The sequence below is a fragment of the Rattus norvegicus genome, chromosome 12 (genome assembly GCF_036323735.1).
Source record: "Rattus norvegicus strain BN/NHsdMcwi chromosome 12, GRCr8, whole genome shotgun sequence".
Taxonomy (NCBI): Eukaryota; Metazoa; Chordata; class Mammalia; order Rodentia; family Muridae; genus Rattus; species Rattus norvegicus.
This window is the reverse complement of record NC_086030.1, coordinates 44,859,344-44,877,978: the sequence shown is the minus strand read 5'-3', so window position 1 is coordinate 44,877,978 and position 18,635 is coordinate 44,859,344. Positions and strand designations below refer to the sequence as shown.

Below are 18,635 nucleotides of genomic sequence, written 5' to 3'. Positions count from 1 at the left end.
GTCTCACTACGCTGGCCTGCAACTGCCAACTGCCTGGCACTTCTGCCTCGGCCTCCTGAGTCCTGAGGTTAGGGGCAGAAGAGACTGATTTTGAAATTCTTTTTTTTTTTTTTTTTGGTTCTTTTTTTCGGAGCTGGGGACCGAACCCAGGGCCTTGCGCTTCCTAGGTAAGCGCTCTACCACTGAGCTAAATTCCCAACCCCTGATTTTGAAATTCTTAACAAAACATTAGATCAGAATCCTCCTGGCACCCATTCAGAGTTGGGAGACACTGAAGCACACTCAGTTTCCACATGAACACTGCAGCCAATTTTGTCATCCCAGAGAGTGACAGTGACGACTTTAAAGCAGCCCTCTCCACGGGGCGGGGTATTTTCCCCTATAGAAGACAAGCAGAATGGATTCTTCCAGATTAAAGTTGCTCTGTAGATCCCTGCTCCAAACAGCCACAGATAGCACTATCTAAATGCCTGGGGAGAAAAGTCTGTGACTGATTTTATCCACTGGCCCAGGGCAGCATGTCTTCTGTCCTCCAGTCACCGATGGGCCTGAGCAAGGGCCAAGTTTCTAGGCTTCTGCAACTCAGGCCTTGGGTTTTCTAGGCCTCTGCAACTATCAAGTCCCTGGTAACTTGAAAAGCAGCAATGAGGGAGCTCAGCTGGATCTTCTCACTGGTGCCGACAGAGAGCCTGTACCTGGGGAGAACAGCCCAAGTTGAGTATAAAGCAAACGCTAGGCCCTGCCTATCGGCGAGAATGTGGGAGCTACTGTAGCCTGCACAAAAGGCACTGGAGCTGACAGACACACCCTGGTGAGGACTCTGGTCTGTGTCCTTCAAGTTTCTTCTCCCTGGCACTCAGTTGGCCATTTGATTGAAGCTGCCGAGGGCAGATTAGAAACTCAGCACCAGGAGGTTCTGAATTGCACTCGGCATCCATCCTCCCTCTACGCACAGAAGGCAGGGTGCATGGGGTGAGGGTTAGGGACCGTGCTATAAGCTCTGCAGATGCTCCTCTGGTTGTGGCATTGCAGCAGAGAGCTGGAGGTTTATGACAGGGCAGTAAAGCAGGAACTAGCAGCTCATCTTGTTACTTTTAAATGCCTGGCCACTAAAAGCAAAATCACTCCCAATAGTGATAGGACGTGACCTACTTTGTGTACATGAGCTAGTGACAGCCTCCTGGAACTTGTGATACTAGTATTTGGTTGGAGCCCAGTGTGCTGTCCACTTAAATGACAGCTGCCAGCGTCACTGGGGAGTAGTGACAGTGTTTACTGTGCTCATGTGTGCCACAATGCCTTAGTAAGCAGAGTAGCTGGCCATCTCCTGTCTGCACGCCCAGTGTGAGGAGAGCAAGGGCTCAACTCGCGCAGAGGCCGCTCTGTGCTCATCCTCCGCACCGCTGCCCTGGGCTCTGGAGGCAGCACACAGCCTTCTCCACAGTGCACTGGGCACTACCCCAAACCAGACTGCCCCATGTGTGAATGGCACAGAAGCTGAAACTAAAGCCAAAGAATTGAAATGGGAAAACACTCACTCAATGTCTGCCATTTTGGTCAATAAATGCATCCGAACTGAAGACGGAAAGTCAACTGAGGGAAAAACAGAATCTAATGAGCAGGATCCCCCCGCACACAGGACTTTTGACAAGCATGAGCATCCCTCCGACCCACTGCATGTAGGTCACCAGACCGATGAACTGAGCCCGGTGTAGGCCCCACTGCTTTCTAGCACACACAGGCTGGGGTGCAGCTCAGGACGAGATGAGTTCCATCACACACACACACACACACACACACACACACACACAGCCCCATCCCAAGCAGCCTCAGACCCTATCCATTGGAGGTGGCAGAAAGCTCACTAACCAGGTTCACTAACCAGGTAAACTAACCAGAAGGCTCATGTTACCCAGAGGACAAACTTAAGCAACAGAGTCCACACAGGCTCACAGTCCTGGGACCTGAGAGCCTCTCCATTTGGGGGTGGCTGCTGGGAGAAAAGGCTATGTGGAGGAGCCCCTAGGGCCTCTTCCAAAGGCTGACATCCCCTTGCCTCATCCTGAATGGTCTGGGGTGATTCCCAGGTTCTGCCCATGCTGAGACTGATCGCTGAAACAAGGCAGTAAACAGGAGCAGAAAGGCAGCTTCCTGGAGGCTGCCTAGTTTACAGGAGCACACAGGTGACTTCCAAGTGTCTGGGTGCAGACCCCAGAAGCAAGGGTGTGGATACAGCCCTGTGGTAGATTACATGCTTCACATGTACAAGGCCCTGGATTCAGTCCCTGGCATGGGGAGCATGTAACAAGAATGAAAGATACAGTACTTCCTATCCAAAAAGTCCCCTTTAGGAAAAAGCCTCTATGCAGCTCCAGGTATTAAAAAGGGGCTGCAACAAAGCCATTCAGAACCGCTCAAGATTAAGGATCAGTCACCCTCTTCCTGTTTCTGCTCAAGAGCTAAGACCTTATGCTCTCTGTGGCCATCCCAAAGCTGTGCCTCCTATCCAGCCCAGTTACCTCTGTGCACAAACAAGTGAACCTCTGTCAAGATGTCGTGCAGTGCCAAGCCCTTCAGAGTCTTCAGCTCCATGATATCTAGGGAAAAGCAGCTAAGGTGAGAGGAACCATTCCAGAACATGCTGTGGGGAGGCTTCAACAGCAGACCCTGGAGGCCGACCTGGAAATAGGGGTCTTCATCCCAGTAGCTGTACACAGGTCCAATTCTAACTTGACCCGTTACCTTCAATAAGGCTTTTCTACACAGTACAGCCCTATTCCTCAGACAGCAGAGCAGACCTCTCTTTGAAGGGTCACACAGCCACCTGTAGCTTTCATTTAACTGCAGAACAAGGTCATGAGTCCATTTAACTGCCGTGAACGGAGAAGCTACATACAGCCTCACTCACTTGGGCTGGAGCCATTGAGGAGAAGGGCTCTCTGCTTGGGGATACCTGCTTCCCATCAGCTGACACCTGTCACCCGGCAGGTATAGGTGCTGGCTGTAGCCTGGGCTTCGAGCCCCCCGCACCCCAGGCCTGAACCTGGCAACAGTCACCAAAAAGGATACTTTTGTAGGCAGTGGTGAAGTCTTGATTCAGCATCCAGTCTAGAATATTGGCAATATCCGTCTTGAGTGGGTGCCCGGTGCAGGTGTAGACAGTCTCCTCTGTCACCTTCCCAAAGGCCATATTGGTACTCTGCAGGAGGAGGGGGTCCAGGGACTGTCAGCAGCTGTCCTGCCAGTGACATGACACAGGCCCAGGACAGTGGGGAGGGCTGCCCTCCACTGTGAATGCTGCCCCATGCAGTAGAGCTGCAGCGTCCTCCCATAGCTTAGAGCAGCACCGGGACTTCCCATTAGAGCGCACAGGCAGAGCTGGTGCACGACAAGGAGAATCTTAATAGGTTTCTGAATGAATGTGTGGATCAGCTGGCTGTCTTTCTTAGAAAACTATTTTGAAGCAATGGTTTGAAGAACCTGCAGTGTGACTGATCATACCTGCAGAATGTTCAAAGCCCTTCGCATGTCCCCACTGGACAGAGTGACAAGGGCCTTCATTCCATCTTCACTTATGTCCACGCTAAAAGGAAATGGGTAAGAGTTAACTGAAGCTGTCTGCAAAGAGCAAAATTTCATCAACCGTATGATCCTTGAGTGACGAAGCTTTAAAAGAAGGAAAACATCAAAACGGAGGTGACAGGACTCTCCTGAACATCTGAGTTACTGCAGTGCTTAGGGACGTGTGTCACATGAGTAGCTGGATCCAGCCAGAGCTTTACTATGGACCAAGGCTTTAAGGAGGTGGCTGCTGAAAGAGACATTTCTGGGAAGAGGCCACTGCTCGGTATCTGACGGCCCAGAGTGGATCTCAGAGCAGAGCCTTCCCTTCCAGCCAGCTGGCAGCATCTGCAAAAAGGGACTCAGCAACAGTCAGTTCCCAAGACAAAACAGAGGGAACAGCCTGCAGGAATGTAGGTGTGGAACCAAGGGTTCAGGAGACAGACTATCCAGGGCCCACAGGAGATGGCAGTAGCCAACACTCCCTCCGATTAGCCACTCTGCCCAACCTCCCTGCCACTCAAATCCCCACACCTCCCCTCTTCCTTCTTCTAAAACAAACTCACTTCTCTTCTTGTACCACATGTTCTAGCCGAGGAACCATGAGCTCAGGCGTCAGAGGGCCAAATCGGAACCTCGTGCACCGTGACTGCAAGGCAGGGATGATCTTGGACAGGTAGTTACAGATGAGGCAAAACCTGGTGTTTTCAGTGAACTTCTCAATCACTGGGAGAGAAACCAAACACTTCACATAAGAGGACCCAGGGAAGCTTAAGGATACTGAGAGTGAGAACGTGGCCTGTGGGGGTAGAGGGTATTATGGGACATGAGCAACAGTTCAGCTCAGCCCCCATCCTGTGTAGCTCTCAGTGTATATGGAGCTCACGCTGGGCTCAGACTCCAGGTGACCCACCTGCCCCCATCTCTGGAGTGCGTGGACTCGGTCCAGTGTGAGTCAGCACGCCCAACTTGCACAGCTAGGACACGCACCATCAGAGCGCACAAATGCACCTTTTTATCACCTCCACAATTCTAGCACTCTTCCTCAAGATCTGGCCCCCCGTCCAAGAGCTCCCATCCCTCTGTACAAGATGCTGTCTGAGGTTGTTGAGACCCACCTTGTCTGAGCTGACTCTGCACACTTCCCTGCAGCCCATGTCTGAAAGTCTAGGAGCATTCAGGGAGCAAGAGCCAGCAGCACGGAGAGACCAGTGTCCCCACACAGATCTGCCCACACCGAGTCACTCAGCAGAACAAGATGCTGAAGGAAGGGTGCCAACACGCTAGAACCAGAACACATCCTGCTCCCCTCTCCCAGGTCTCATTTTTCCAGGCTCCTGAAGCTGTTCTTCCCTCCCAGCAGTGTTAGCAGGAGCTGCACACAACGGGTCTTCAACAGGATGGCACCAGCCCTACTCCACAGGAAAACACAGGACTCACCCCATACCATGGTCACCCCTGCACTCAGTCTTTCCTGGTGTTAGCTTTTACCAAAGACAGAGGATCTGCCAGTGGATAAGGGATTTAAGCCTTATTTCCACTGAATGACAGAGGCCACCCATCTTGAGGGTGCTGAAGGGGACCTACCTACAGGGCAGTCTTGTCTGAATCACTGGACTAAATGGTGCCTCCTGATGGAAAGGTCACATGTACCCAGAATTCCCGGCCTCAGTTCACTCAGTTCAGATGGGGCAGCAAATCTCACCTCGTCTCAAGGCATTCTGGGCATCTTGAGTCATGGCGTCAGCTTCGTCCAGGATCACAAGCTTAAACCCTCTCCTAGGAGAACAAAGGCATGTGGAGGTGTCCTCAGCTTCCTTCCACACCAGGCTGAATCTCCATCTTCACACTCAGGCTACCCCAAGTCCATCCTTCTCAGATCCCGATGTAGGCTGATAGCTGAGGCATTCACGCTTGCCAATCACGCTTTCATCCTTTAGAAGTGACAGCTAATTCCACCCTGAGGTGTTAGCCTTCCTTACCCACCGTATCCTGTGTCAGCTGCTCGCTTGTGGGGCAGGACTGAAACCCAGGGATGTGAGTAGGCCATGCACAAACATCCCATGGCTATGCACACACCCAAGCCTATTTAGCACTGTGTGCGCATGTGTGAGAGAGAGTATGTAAGTATCACGTCACACCACAAATATGGAGGTCATAGGATGACTTGAGGGAATCAGTTCTCCCTTTTCCCATGTGGGTCCTAGGAATCGAACTCGGGGTCATCAGACTGGGTAGCAAGTGCTTTAGCCTACTGAACCGTCTCATCACCCTCTTCCTTGCCTAACTGACCACCATGTAAGTCATACTTCCTGATCACTTATCCCTGTTTAAGTTCAGACCAGCTCATCCAGCATTGGATGTGATTGTCCAGCTAAGGACCCATGTGGAGCCAAAGGCTCTTGGAATCTTCAAGCATTTCCACCTCTCCAGCCACTGAACTGGTCCCTGCTTCTGACCAAGTCGCCCCTTCTTCCCTTTCACACCAGCCAAGGGGGGCCCAAACAGTGAAGCTGTGTCCCAGCCCTGCACTAACTGCGGGGAGAGAAATTCTACAAATAATTCTCACTTGAAGATTGTCCTTGTGCTGGCAAAGCTGAGGATTGGCCCCCGGACAATATCGATCCCTCGGTCGTCGGAAGCATTCAGCTGCACAAGGAAGAGAGGATGCCGTCACAATCACACTGTGTGGCAGCCAGTGTCATCCAGCCATTCAGATCTAATGACAGCTAAGATACAGTCATCAAAAACGAATGCCCTGGACTCAGCCTCACGTGCCATCACACATCATCCTAAAAGGCACAGTCCTCCTCCTCCAAGGAGCATCCACATAAATACAGGAAATAAAACCCTGAACCAGGAAATCTGCCACCAGCCACTGATGCTAATTTAAGCCCTCACTGCCTGGAGGCTGCTGTGCTTTGAAAAAGCTGGAGAAAGAAGAGTGGCCAGCAAGGGGTTGAGCCTCAGATCTACTGCCTAAGTCAAATGCCTTCCTCTTGATTGAGGGTCTTTTGTCTTTGAGTTGGCCTTGAACTCACATAGCCTAAGTTGACCGTAAACTTCTGACCCTCCTGCCTCCAACTCCTGTGTGCTGGGATTATAGGTACACAACCTGTTTGTTATGCTGGGATCAAACCCAGGACCTTGTGCATGACTTACATCCCCAGTCCCTCAAATGCTTTTCTTTCAAATACCACGATTAGGTTTCTGTAACCTAAGGGTATTAAAGTTGTCAGCCAAGGCCCCAACAATCCACAGATGGCATGTCTCAGTGCAGTAATCTGAGAAGATCCAGATGAAGAGACATTTTTAAAGGTGTTTGTAGAGCAGTGGTTCTCAACCTGTGGGTCTTGACCCCTGGGGCTGGTGTCGATTGACACCCCCCAAACCACCCTCTCCCATCCCCAACACACACACACACACACACACACACACACAAGATCCCACTCGCCAAACCCAACCAGGTCAGGGAGTGAAAAAGGACCAAAGGTGAGTGTCCGAAGGTCTGAGCTTTTGTGGAGTGAGAGTGTCTCCTCACCTCCAAGACCATGGAGCCGAATTCTTTATCTTTGTACAGTTGCTTGGCACAGGCCAGAATGGTGGATGTCTTTCCTGTGCCTGGAGGGCCATAGAGAAGTAGGTGTGGCAAGCGGTCTTCACTGATGAACTTCTGAACTGCAGGACAGGAAGAAGCAATGACACACGTCAGTCTCTGGGTCCTGCATGCTCACCTTAGCACCTGTTTAAGCTACATCCAGACGTGCTTCAGTTCTTCAGTGACCCAGTCAGAGCAGACAGGGAGGGAATGTCCTGGAGTCAGACCACGGTTTGTCTGTCTGTCTCTCTATCTCAGGAGGGTCTAGAAAGTTGAGAGCAATGGTTCTCAACCTGTGAGTCTTGACCCTTTTAGGAGCTACATATCACACACATATCCTGCATATCAAACATTTACAATTTATAACAGTAAATAGCAGAATTCCATTTATTAAGTAGCAATGAAATAATTTTATGGTTGGGGAGTCACCACAACACAAGGAACTGCATTAAAAGGGTCACATCTTTAGGAAGGTTGAGAATCACTGGTTTAGAGGCACAGCCTCATTGGAGGAATCAGGCCACCAAACACATGCGTTTGAGGTTCATACTGACCTCCATTCCCCACCTTCACCCCTACCCCCGCTTAGCTCTCTACTTCCTGTCTACTATGGAGCAGAATGCCCCCACTGCCATGAAGTTGTGCTCACCAAGGGTCTAGAGTCAACAGAGCCAAGCACGGTGGACCAGAACCTCTGAACCCATAAGGCAAAGTCAGTCATCTCTCCTCTCTGTTGTCGTCTTGGGGATGGGGGAGTTGACAAGGTGCCTCAGCTAAGCCGGGTGCTCTTGCAGAGGACCTGGTTTTGGTTCCTAGCACCTACAGGGCAGCTCACAATAGCCTACAACTCCAGTTCCAGAGGATCCTGGGCCCTCACCTGGCCTCTGAAGAAACCAGGCACACATGGAGCACACACTTACAATAAAAACAAACCAATCGGGGTTGGGGATTTAGCTCAGTGGTAGAGCGCTTGCCTAGGAAGCGCAAGGCCCTGGGTTCGGTCCCCAGCTCCGAAAAAAAGAACCAAAAAAAAAAAAAAAAAAAACCAAAACAAACAAACCAATCTTTAAAAATGTGTCCTCTTAGATATTTTGGTGCACTATGGAGAAGGAAACACACAGCCCATTCTATAAAGCACAGTCCATCCTTAAGTGTCATCCAGCAGGGACAGCGTCTTCACGAAATGGACCCAAACCCTCCCGCCAGGACAACAACAGCAGCAGACACAGGTACTCACTGGTACTCAGGATGTCCTGGTGAGATATGAGATCGGCCAGAGTCTGTGGCCGGTACTTCTCAACCCTGAAAAAGGATTCACCATGCGTTACAGTTTATACGCCAAGAGTCATGGGTTCTGTTACATGCAAAGAAGCCCTTCACGTCCTAGCAGCAGAGGAAGAGAAACCCTTCACGTCTGAACAGAGTCAGTGGCACTCACAACCAAGAGCTGTTCAGTTACCACGAGACATCTGTCAGGCCGGTTAGCTGTAATAACTGCAGAGGGTCTTAGTGGCCTCTTTTGAGGAGAGGTCAGGAGGTTGCTGAACATCCTCCAGTGGGCAAGACAGCTCCCTGTTGCTCCACACCAACAGTGCCCCCGCCCCCAAGACAACAGCGCTGAGACTGCACAGCTTCAGTTAGGCATCGACTCATACTCAAATACCCACAAGCAAGTGAAGGGCAATACACTTGGGATTTGGCTTTCAAGCGGGAACTGAGTGCTGAACCATGCTACCGAAAAGAACAACCCTGAGTTCCAGAAGTCACACTCAAAAGACCACACCGTCTGTAACTCCACTCCTGAGAATTTAACGTGTGATCCAAGGCAATTCTTCCTCCTCAGTAGAGACCAGAAAAACTGAAAAGAAAGCATGGCTGGGCAGGCTTTGTTTAAAACACCGCTAAACTGCTGTAAGGTCTATCAGTATGCAAACTCTGGGGCCTTGGAGTGGATCCCGGGAATCCATGCCAGTAAAAGGAAAGAACTGGGTCCTGCAAGTTATCCTCACCGCCACAAAGGTGCGCTGCTACGGTCCCTTCCCCCGCAAATAAGAGGGAGAGAATGCAAGCGCTGAATTCGAACACGAGTTCGAATCCTAGCCTACCCACTCCTCCGGTCTCTGAACCATTCTAAAGAAACCCAGGATCCATCTGTTAGGGTCATCAGAGCGCAATGGCGATGCTCGAGGCACTTGAGGATGGCTGAGCTGAACTCAGGCATAAGATCACAGACAGTTCGGTTTGGAAGCGGAGGGGCGGCTTGCGGCGCAAAGGCTAGGTATCCGGCCGGGAGCGGGAGGGGGACATGCAAAGCTCCTAGGAAGAAGGGAGGGAAGCAGGATGCGGGGCCGCTCCTACCAGGGCAGGTTCCGGGCCCGGGCCGCCCGGGGCTGCTGCTGCGAAGGCGCCGCCGCCATGACTGACAGATGCTGCAGGGACCGGCCACCGAACCACTGGACTCGGAGTCCGCGCGCAAACCAACCCTCGCGAGTCTTCGCCTCCGGCTTCCGGCTTCCGGCTTCCGGCTTCCGGCCCCAGCCCCGCCTCCTCCCGGTTGCTAAGGTGCTGGTTGCTAGGTAACCGGAGTCGCGGGCCTGCAGCCAGGTTAGGGCCTGAGCCGGCAGTCTTAGGCTTTCAGGAAGACTAGAGACGCAGCACACTACAGCTAGACTTACCACAGGCCTCACCAGGACCGGATCCTGCCAGCGCAAGGGGCAAGCCGCAAAGGGGCAGCGAGTTCCGGAGCCAGAAACACTTCTGAGGCTGGGGTGTGGTCAGCGCACCCTTGGTTCCATAACCAGCAACACGCACACACAGTCACACACACAGTTACATATACAGATATACATCTACATACATTCCCATTCGCGGACACTCACACACTTACATACAAACATATACGTTTGCACTCACACATATACACATATGTATACACAAATACACAGTTGATATGCACACATACACACGCATACATATATACTCACATCATACACATGTATAATACATATCTACACACAGAACATATTCAGACATATACACATAAGTACACACAGTTACATATAGACACATACATGTATACATATAACACATTCATAAATATACACACAGACATCTCTGTTTTATACACACACACACACACACACACACACTTTCTCCTACAGTGAGAGGATCACAGACCAATTTTTTATTTATTTATTTATTTATTTATTTATTTATATGTATTTATTTTTGAGACAGGGTTTCTCTCTGTAGTTTTGGCTGCCCTGGAACTCGCTCTGTAGATCAGGCAAGCCTCAAACTCAGAGATCCACCTGCACTTCTACATCCCAAGTGCTGGGATTAAAAGAGAGCTCCACTTACCTGGCGACCAATTTTATTTTCCTCTTTTTTTTTTTTAAAGATTTATTTATTTAATATATCTGACTACAGGGGTTGGGGATTTAGCTCAGTGGTAGAGCGCTTGCCTAGCAAGCGCAAGGCCCTGGGTTTGGTCCCCAGCTCCGAAAAAAAGAAAAAAGAAAAAGAAAAAAGAAAAAAATATATCTGAGTACAGTGTAGCTGTCTTCAGACACACCAGAAGAGGGCATCACTTCCCATTAAGATGGTTATAAGCCACCATGTGGTTGCTGGGAATTGAACTCAGGACCTCTGGAAGAGCAGTCGGTGCTCTTAACCGCTGAACCATCTCTCCAGCCCTTATTTTCCTCTTTAAGTTTTACTTTGATCCAGGTTCACCTTCAATTCTAGTACTTGGGAAGCAGAGGCAGGTGGATCTCTGTGAGTTTAAGGCCTAGAGAGTGGGTTCTAGGACAACTAGAGCAATAGAGAGAGACCCTGACTTCAAATAAATCAAAAGAAAATTAATTTTAATTAATTTGTGTGTGCCATGATCCACAGTAGAGGCCAAAAAAACAATTGTCAGGAGTGGGTCTTTTTTATGTGTGGCTCCTGGGAACAGAACTTAGCAGTCAAGCATGGCCGCTTGAATGGCAAGGTCACCCTTGACTACCTATCCAGTTCATGGCCAGCCTCTTGGTGTACTTAACTACCCTTAGAGCCAAGCAGCCGCCATCTTGTGGAGTTCAGCTGTGTCCACTTACAAAAGAATTACCCCAGCAGGACGTTTTGGCCGTTTGCATCCCCTCATGGAAGACCCGTACCTGAGTATCCAGTGGCTTCCTACAATTTATCGTGTGCAGCTCTGCCGTAACTGCACATGGCTTGACTGGAGAGCAGAGCGGGTAGGGGGCACCAGAGTATTCAGACTAAGAAAGACTAGGAGAGGGGATTTAGCTCAGTGGTAGAGCGCTTGCCTAGCAAGCGCAAGGCCCTGGTTCTTCAGCTCCGGGTTAAAAAAGAAAAAAAAAAAAAAGACAAAATAAGAAAGACTAGGAGAGAGGTGTCTACCTGTGCAGCTGTGGGAAAACCCTCACCCTGCTGGTTAAATCCTTTCTGATACCATCATGGAAGGAAGGAGCGTCACTCTCCTGCAGGGATCGGGTGTTGCTCCAGGGATGCTCCCCCTGTAGGCTAACTTGAATGAATACTGGCTCCTCAGATCATTAACAAGTCACTTCCCTTACTTGGTTCAGGGACAATTTCGATGATACCTTCTCTCTAGCAAGCACCAGACCCAGTGCCACAGCGCACTCCACCAATATCTACTCAGGGATGGCTGCAAGGACTCAACACAGCGACAGAGCTAACACATTGGGGGAACGCGCCACACTCCCTCCCTGCCCACCTTTTCCTTCTTCTGTATTTTTTTCATCTCAAAGAAAACTTCGGACTAGAGAGACAGTTCAGGGGTTAAGAGCACTGGCTGCTTTTCCAGAGGTCCTGAGTTCAATTCCCAGCACCCACAAGATGGCTCACAACCATCTGTAATGGTATCTGGCGCCACCTTCTGGCATGCAGGTGTACATGCAGGCAGAACACTGTATACATAAGAAATAAATCTTTAAAAAAAGAAAGAAAACTTCAAGGGTTGGTGTGGCGGTTTCAATGAGAAAGGCCCCTATAGACTCATCAATTCCAATACCTTGTCCCCAGTTGGTGGGACTGTTTGGGAAGGATGAAGAGGCGTGGTTATCTTCCTTTTCCATTGCTACAAAGAAAAACCATGCCAAGTCAACTATCGTAAGAAAGCATGAGACATGCCCCATGCGGCATATACTGCCAAATGTCTCAATACTTTCCTATTGCGCTAGGAGACACCACGACTAAGACAACTTATAGAAGAAAAAATTTATCGGGAGCTTAGCTCTCAGAGGGCTGGTTATCAACATGGGGGCTTGTTTACAGTTTTCAGAGGGTGACCCCATGGCAGCAGGCAGAAGCTGAGAGCTTGCATTTGAGACACCAACCATGAGTGGGGGTCGGGGAGAGCAAGCTAACTGGGAATGAATGATGTGAGCTTTTGCAACCTCAAAGCCCACGTCCCACCACACACCTCCGCCAACATGGCCACACTGAAGTGGAAACTTCTGGTTTCTTTGGAAAGGTAGTTATGTTAAATGATGTTTTGCTGGGGCACACAGGTGGAAGGGTGTCTCGCTCAAGCAGGCACGTGAAAGAATGTTTTGCTGATACAGACACAGGTGAGAGGATGTTTGGATACAGCAAACACGGTGAAAGGATCCATGATTAAGAGGCATAAATTTGACCCCGCAGACACTGGGAGACGAGCACTGAACTTTGGATTGGTTTGCTCAGCCTCACTGTCCTTCGTTAACGACACACAGACACGTATGTATTGGCTCGCCCTACATAGGGGTTGTTGAGCTCAACTTATGGTAACGCTGCCATCCTGAGAAACTCGCTCGTGAGGCTCCTGAGGCAGCTTGCTGCTTCAGCCGCCTCACCTCAGGCCGGTTGGCGAGCCTTTCTGTTTCTTCAGGACTGAAATACAGCTGCTGCTGGTTTGTGCCTGGTGTCTACCTGCCTAGAGGATTGGTCTGCAGCCTCTGGGTCCTATTTGGTAACTGCTATGGGAAACACCCCAAGGAACTATGGCTGAACGGGTCCACTTCCCCCACATCCTACTAAGTTTTCTTTTACTGTCTTTGCTGGGTGGTGGGCTAAAGGAGAGGTCGAACCCTTATTTAAAGTAGGTTGCAAGAAACTGTATGCCTACACCACACCTTCTAATCCTTCCCAAAGCCTGCTCTGGCACCATGCCTGTCTGCTGCCACACTCTGTATTATGACAACCAGCCCTCTGAGAGCTAAGCTCCCAATCAATTCTTCCTTCTATAAGTTGTCTTAGTCATGGTGTCTCCTAGAGCAATAGGAAAGTAGCTAAGACAGTTGGCAGTGTATGCCGCCTGGGCATGTCTTTTGGCCCCCATGTTTAAATTCAAACTGCTAATAACCCTTTGCAAGGTACTGTCCCCTCCTTGAGCTGGCAGAGTCAGATGAGACTAGAACCAATTCTCGGGACTGGGATGTTTCTCAGTAAAGCGTTTGCTGTGCAAACTTGAGGGCCTGAGTCTGATTCCAAGAACCCACATAAAAAGGCAGGAGTGGGGCTGGAGAGATGGCTTAGCGGTGACTGCTCTTCCCAAAGTCCTGAGTTCAATTCCCAGCAACCACATGGTGGCTCACAACCTTCTGGAATGAGATCCGATGCCCTCTTCTGATGTGTCTGAAGACAGCTTCAGTGTACTCATACATAATAAATAAATCTTTAAAAAAAAAAAAGGCAGGAGTGGTGGTGTGTGCTTCTAATCCTAATGATGAAGCCAGAGACAGGACAACAGCCAGCATTAACCTAGTGGACAAGCCCCAAGGCAGTCTGAGACCCTGTCTCTAACCCAAGGTGCATAGATTCTGAGGAATGACACCAGAGTTGACCTCTGGTCTCCACACACATGTGCATGCACACGTATGTATGCACCTGCATTCAAGTGAACATCTACACACAAGCACATGCACACACACACACACACACACACACACACACACACACGGAAAGGACTCTTTTCTTATTTTATTTTATTTTTTTTTAGGACACTTAAAAAAAAAAAAGTCTTCAGACACAGCAGAAGAGGGCATCAGATCCCATTACAGATAATTGTGAGCCACCATGTGGTTGCTGGGAATTGAACTCAGGACCTCTGGAAGAGCAGTCAGTGCTCTTAACCACCGAGCCATCTCTCCAGCCTGAAAGGACACTTTCTAATAAAAGTTCAAATGCACCTGCTGTTCAGGCTTTTATGGACACGGTATCACATGTCAGCAGCCATTTGGGACCAGAACATCAGGATAACCTCTGGCTGGGTTGTCCTGTAAACCCTAAGCAGACAAAAATAATAGAATCGTATCTGTCTTTACCCTTGGACTCCCTAGCAAATGCAAACCAGGAACATTCTGGTCAGGATGAAATTACCTTTGTCCTAACCTGTAGCCACGCTCCTGTTCTGATTTAAGGAGCAGTGGCCCTCTGGTCTTGTTACTCTCCAGAAACAAGCTGGGAACAGAGGCATGGGCCACCATGCCCAGCCCTACCTCTCTTTGTTCTCACAACATCTAATGGGTGGGTCCTCAAACACCGGAGTAGGGTGCTTGGTACAAAGAATTTGTTTGGTGCAATAGTGGCACACGCCTTTAATCCCAGCCCTTGGGAGGCAGAGGTAGGTGGGTCCTTGAGTTCCAGGCCAGCTCAGTCTACACAGTGAGTTCCAGGACAGCCAGGGCTACCAGAGAAAACTTGTCCTGAAAAACAAAAAACGAACAACACCCCACCCCCCCAAAACAAAGAATTTGTTTGGATGCTGTTGTAGTTGGCTGTTGATGACATCATCTGTGTGTGCCCGGATGTGGACTGTAGCTCACTGAGGGAGGTGCTGTATTACTGACCACCACGTACCTGGTGCCTGTAACATGGTCTGACTCAAAGGGAGCACTCAACAACGGTTGAAGGGCCAAATAGATGGATGGACGATTCTAGCTGACATCTATTAGGCTGTTCCCGTGGCCGGGACAGCGTTCTGAATAGCCTGTGTTTACCGCATACATGGACCCCAATAGACTGTTTCACCCTATGAATCTCCCTGTCTATAATGGGTTTGTAGGGTGTGGTCATTTGTGATGGGGTTAGGAATCTATCTCCTCAACCGAGCCAAGAATGGTCAGTCCAGAGCGTCACTTGGAACTCAATTGGTGCAAGAAACTCAAGCTCTCACCTTGGCCTCTCGTCGCGGATACAGTAAGAAGTTGCTCTCCTGGCATTGGGGGCACAATGACATCTAACCAAGAGTCTGATCTCCATACCCCAGCTCTTTTTTTTTTTTTTTTTTCGGAGCTGGGGACCGAACCCAGGGCCTTGCGCTCGCTAGGCAAGCGTACCCCAGCTCTTAGCCAGGATACCGGTGAACTTTGGATTGGCAGCGGCGGTCACAGCAGCCACATCCCCTAGGACGTTGTTAGAAACAGTGATTGCCTTCCCCTACCCCAAACTCATCAGTTCTGAAACTCCGGGGTGGTTGCCCCACCTGTGGTGTAATAAGCCCTCCAAGGGGCCGCAGCCCACCTCAGTATGAATTCCATTTGCTTCCTTCCATTGCTGCGTCATCTTCAAGAAGAGAGTGGAGCGAAGGGGCAGAGAGCAGGTGGCCACTTCACAGTGACTTCTACGGTGAGTACTTGACGCTCGCTGTGACAAGAATGGAGACAAGGGTCTATCAGGGCTCCTGACTGCAGGGTGTGAGGATCGCGATGGTAGAGGAGGCAGCTGGTCTTCTTTTTTTTTTTTTTTTTTTTTGGTCTTTTTTTCGGAGCTGGGGACCGAACCCAGGGCCTTGCGCTTCCTAGGCAAGCGCTCTACCACTGAGCTAAATCCCCAACCCTGCTGGTCTTCTTTATAGTCAAGAGGCAGAGGGAGATGAAGGTTGGTCGGTGCAAAGCTTCCTTTCCCCTTTTTCTAGCTCTGGACCCCAGCCCATGGGATGCCGCTGCCCACCGTCATTAATATACTGTAGAAATGTCTTCACAGACAACGCCAGAGATTTGTCTCCTTCATTATTCTAATTCTGTCAAGTTGACAGCCCCCGTCATCCCTCTCACTTCCTTAGAGGCTGCTGTGGTTTGGTGCTGGCTTGAGTATGTCTCCTGGGGTTCGACCATTGGAAGCCTGATCCTCTGCTTTGCAGGGGTGAGAGGTATTGGACCCTTTAAGTAGGGGAGCTGGATAGTGGCGGTACAAACCTTTAATCCCAGCACTCAGGAAGCAGAGGTAGGCAAGACCTCTAAGTCCGAGGCCAGCCTGGGTTGCAGTGTTTCCGGGCAGCCAGGGCGACACAGGAAAACCGCTTCTTTAAAAAAACCAAACCAAACCAAACTAAACCAAAACACCCTTTTGACACCAAGTACCCCTTCCTCTTCTCTTCCCTTTCTTTCTAAATACTGTAGCACAGCTGGTTTAAGACCCATGACAATGCCCCTGCTTCAGCTTTCCAAATGCTGAGTTCAAAGGCGTGAGCCATTTCAGCCCGCTCAAGTTTTTCAGTGTAAGAATTGAGCAGAAAACTAGGAAGAATGGAGGACCCCACTGGGAGGCGGAGCAGAAACAAACTGTGCTCAAAAGAAAGGTCAAGGTGTTTGGGGATTTAGCTCAGTGGTAGAGCGCTTGCCTAGCAAGCTCAAGGCCCTGGGTTCGGTCCTCAGCTCTGGAAAAAAAGAAGAAGAAGAAGAAAAGTCAAAGTACCTCCAGTGAACCTAGTGGGGGGGTGGGAATGGGGTCACTGCTTCTGTGAAGCTAAGCCTGGATCACGTGACAGGGAGTTCCTGCTGGTCAGCCTCACTGTTATTTAGGAGGGCTTCAGATTCAGGTGCAAGCAACTGCAGAGAGAAAATAGTTTTGTTTAAGGTTATTTTGGTGGTGTGTGTGTGTGTGTGTGTGTGTGTGTGTGTGTGTGTGTGTGTGTGTGTTTGTGTGTGTGTGGTGTGTTGTGTGCACATGCAGGCTGTCTCAACCCTGTACGAACATTGGCCAGAGGTTAACAGAGGAGACTGAGGGCCCATTTCTTCCCTTCTCTTCCTCAAAGTTCAGGAAGTTGTAGAGGAAAATGTTGGAGGAGGGGCTTTGAAAATAGTGAGAGAGCCAGGTGTGGTGGCACATGCTTTAAAACCCAGTTCTTGGGAGGCAGAGGCAGGTGGATCTCTGTGAGTTCAAGGCCAGCCTGGTCTATAGAGTAAGCTCTAGGACTTCCAGGGCTACATAGGAAGGCCCTAAACACCAAACCAAAGAAACAAATGAGATGGCTCTGCAGGAATGACCCCTGAACGTGACATCTGCTCCTCTTACTCCTGAGGGCACCCTCTATGCTGGTTGGTTTCCTGTCAGCTTGACACAGGGTACAGTCATTAGAGAGGAGGGAGCCTCAGGTGAGAAAACGCCTGCATAGGATCAGGCTGTATGCAAGTCTGTAGGGTATTTTCTTAATTAGTGATCAATGGGGCCATCTCTGGACTGATGGTCCTGGGTTCTATAAGAGAGCAGGGGGTTGGGGATTTAGCTCAGTGGTAGAGCACTTGCCTAGCAAGCGCAAGGCCCTGGGTTCGGTCCCCACCTCCAAAAAAAAAAAGAAAAGAAAAGAGAGAGAAAGAGAGAGAGAGAGAGAGAGAGCAGGCTGAGCAAGCCATGGGGAGCAAGCCAGTAAGCAGCACTCCTCCATGGCCTCTGCACCAGCTCCTGCCTCCAGGTTCCTGCCCTGCTTGAGTTCCTGTTCTCACTTCCTATGGGGATGAACAGTGATATGGAAGTGTGAGCTGAATACACCCTGTTCTCCCCAACTTGTTTTTGGTCATCCTGTTTCATTATAGCAGTAGTAACCCTTACTAAAGCAACCTCACTCCTTCCCCCACCCATATAAACCCTTTCAACCCAGAAAGTTCATACAAAGTATATAACACACACACACACACACACACACACACACACACACACACACACACAGCTTTATTCTTTCAGGATTTCATACAGCTCTATAATCTATTTTGATTATATTTAACTTTACTTCTTCCATTCCCTCTTCTCATATCTTGCTCCCTAAACATGTCTTCCTCCCAATTTTATGCCTTTTTCCACCCTTTAAACCTTCTGAGTCCAACTAACCCTGCCCACCAGTGCGTGGTTGTAGAGGCAGGAACTGCTCATGGGCAACATCCCCGAAAGTTCCTTTTTGAAACTTCTAAAGATTTTATTTTTATTTTATGTAAGTGAGTGCTTTGCCTGCACGTATGTACGCGTGTGCCTGTGTCCATGGAGGTCACAGGAGGGTATCAGATGCCCGGGAACTGGGATAACAAATGGTTGTAAGTTGCCACGTGGATGCTGGGGACTGAACCTGGGTCCTCTGCCAGAGCAGCTGTTGCTCCTAACCTCAGCCACCTCTCCAGACCCGCTTATAAAACACTCAAAAGGAAAAGCTCTAGACCTAGATTCCCTTCCAAATCTGAGAGGCGAGGCAGGTCGT

At 49.8% G+C, this 18,635-nt stretch overlaps 1 protein-coding gene across 1 annotated transcript; it reads right to left on the bottom strand.

Annotated features, from left to right (window-relative positions):
• Positions 1 to 99: 99 nt before the first annotated feature.
• On the bottom strand, positions 100 to 9,657 carry Rfc5 (replication factor C subunit 5). Its single transcript, NM_001107146.2, has 11 exons — positions 9,518 to 9,657; positions 8,397 to 8,461; positions 7,103 to 7,239; positions 6,131 to 6,210; positions 5,267 to 5,340; positions 4,128 to 4,287; positions 3,502 to 3,583; positions 3,070 to 3,199; positions 2,520 to 2,597; positions 1,539 to 1,593; positions 100 to 695 (listed from the first exon to the last, which is right to left on the bottom strand). The coding sequence occupies exons 1-11, from the start codon at positions 9,574 to 9,576 to the stop codon at positions 599 to 601; spliced, it is 1,017 nt and encodes a 338-aa protein (NP_001100616.1). The 5' UTR covers positions 9,577 to 9,657; the 3' UTR covers positions 100 to 598.
• Positions 9,658 to 18,635: the final 8,978 nt, after the last annotated feature.

Coding starts and splice junctions, on each gene's coding strand:
- Rfc5 (NM_001107146.2), bottom strand. CDS start 9,576: ATGGCGGCGGCGCCTTCGCAGCAGCAGCCCCGGGCGGCCCGGGCCCGG. Junction 7,240..8,396: donor CCAGGACATCCTGAGTACCA/GTGAGTACCTGT, acceptor CCTGTCCTGCAG/TTCAGAAGTTCATCAGTGAA. Junction 4,288..5,266: donor CCAGAATGCCTTGAGACGAG/GTGAGATTTGCT, acceptor TTTCTCTCCCAG/TGATTGAGAAGTTCACTGAA.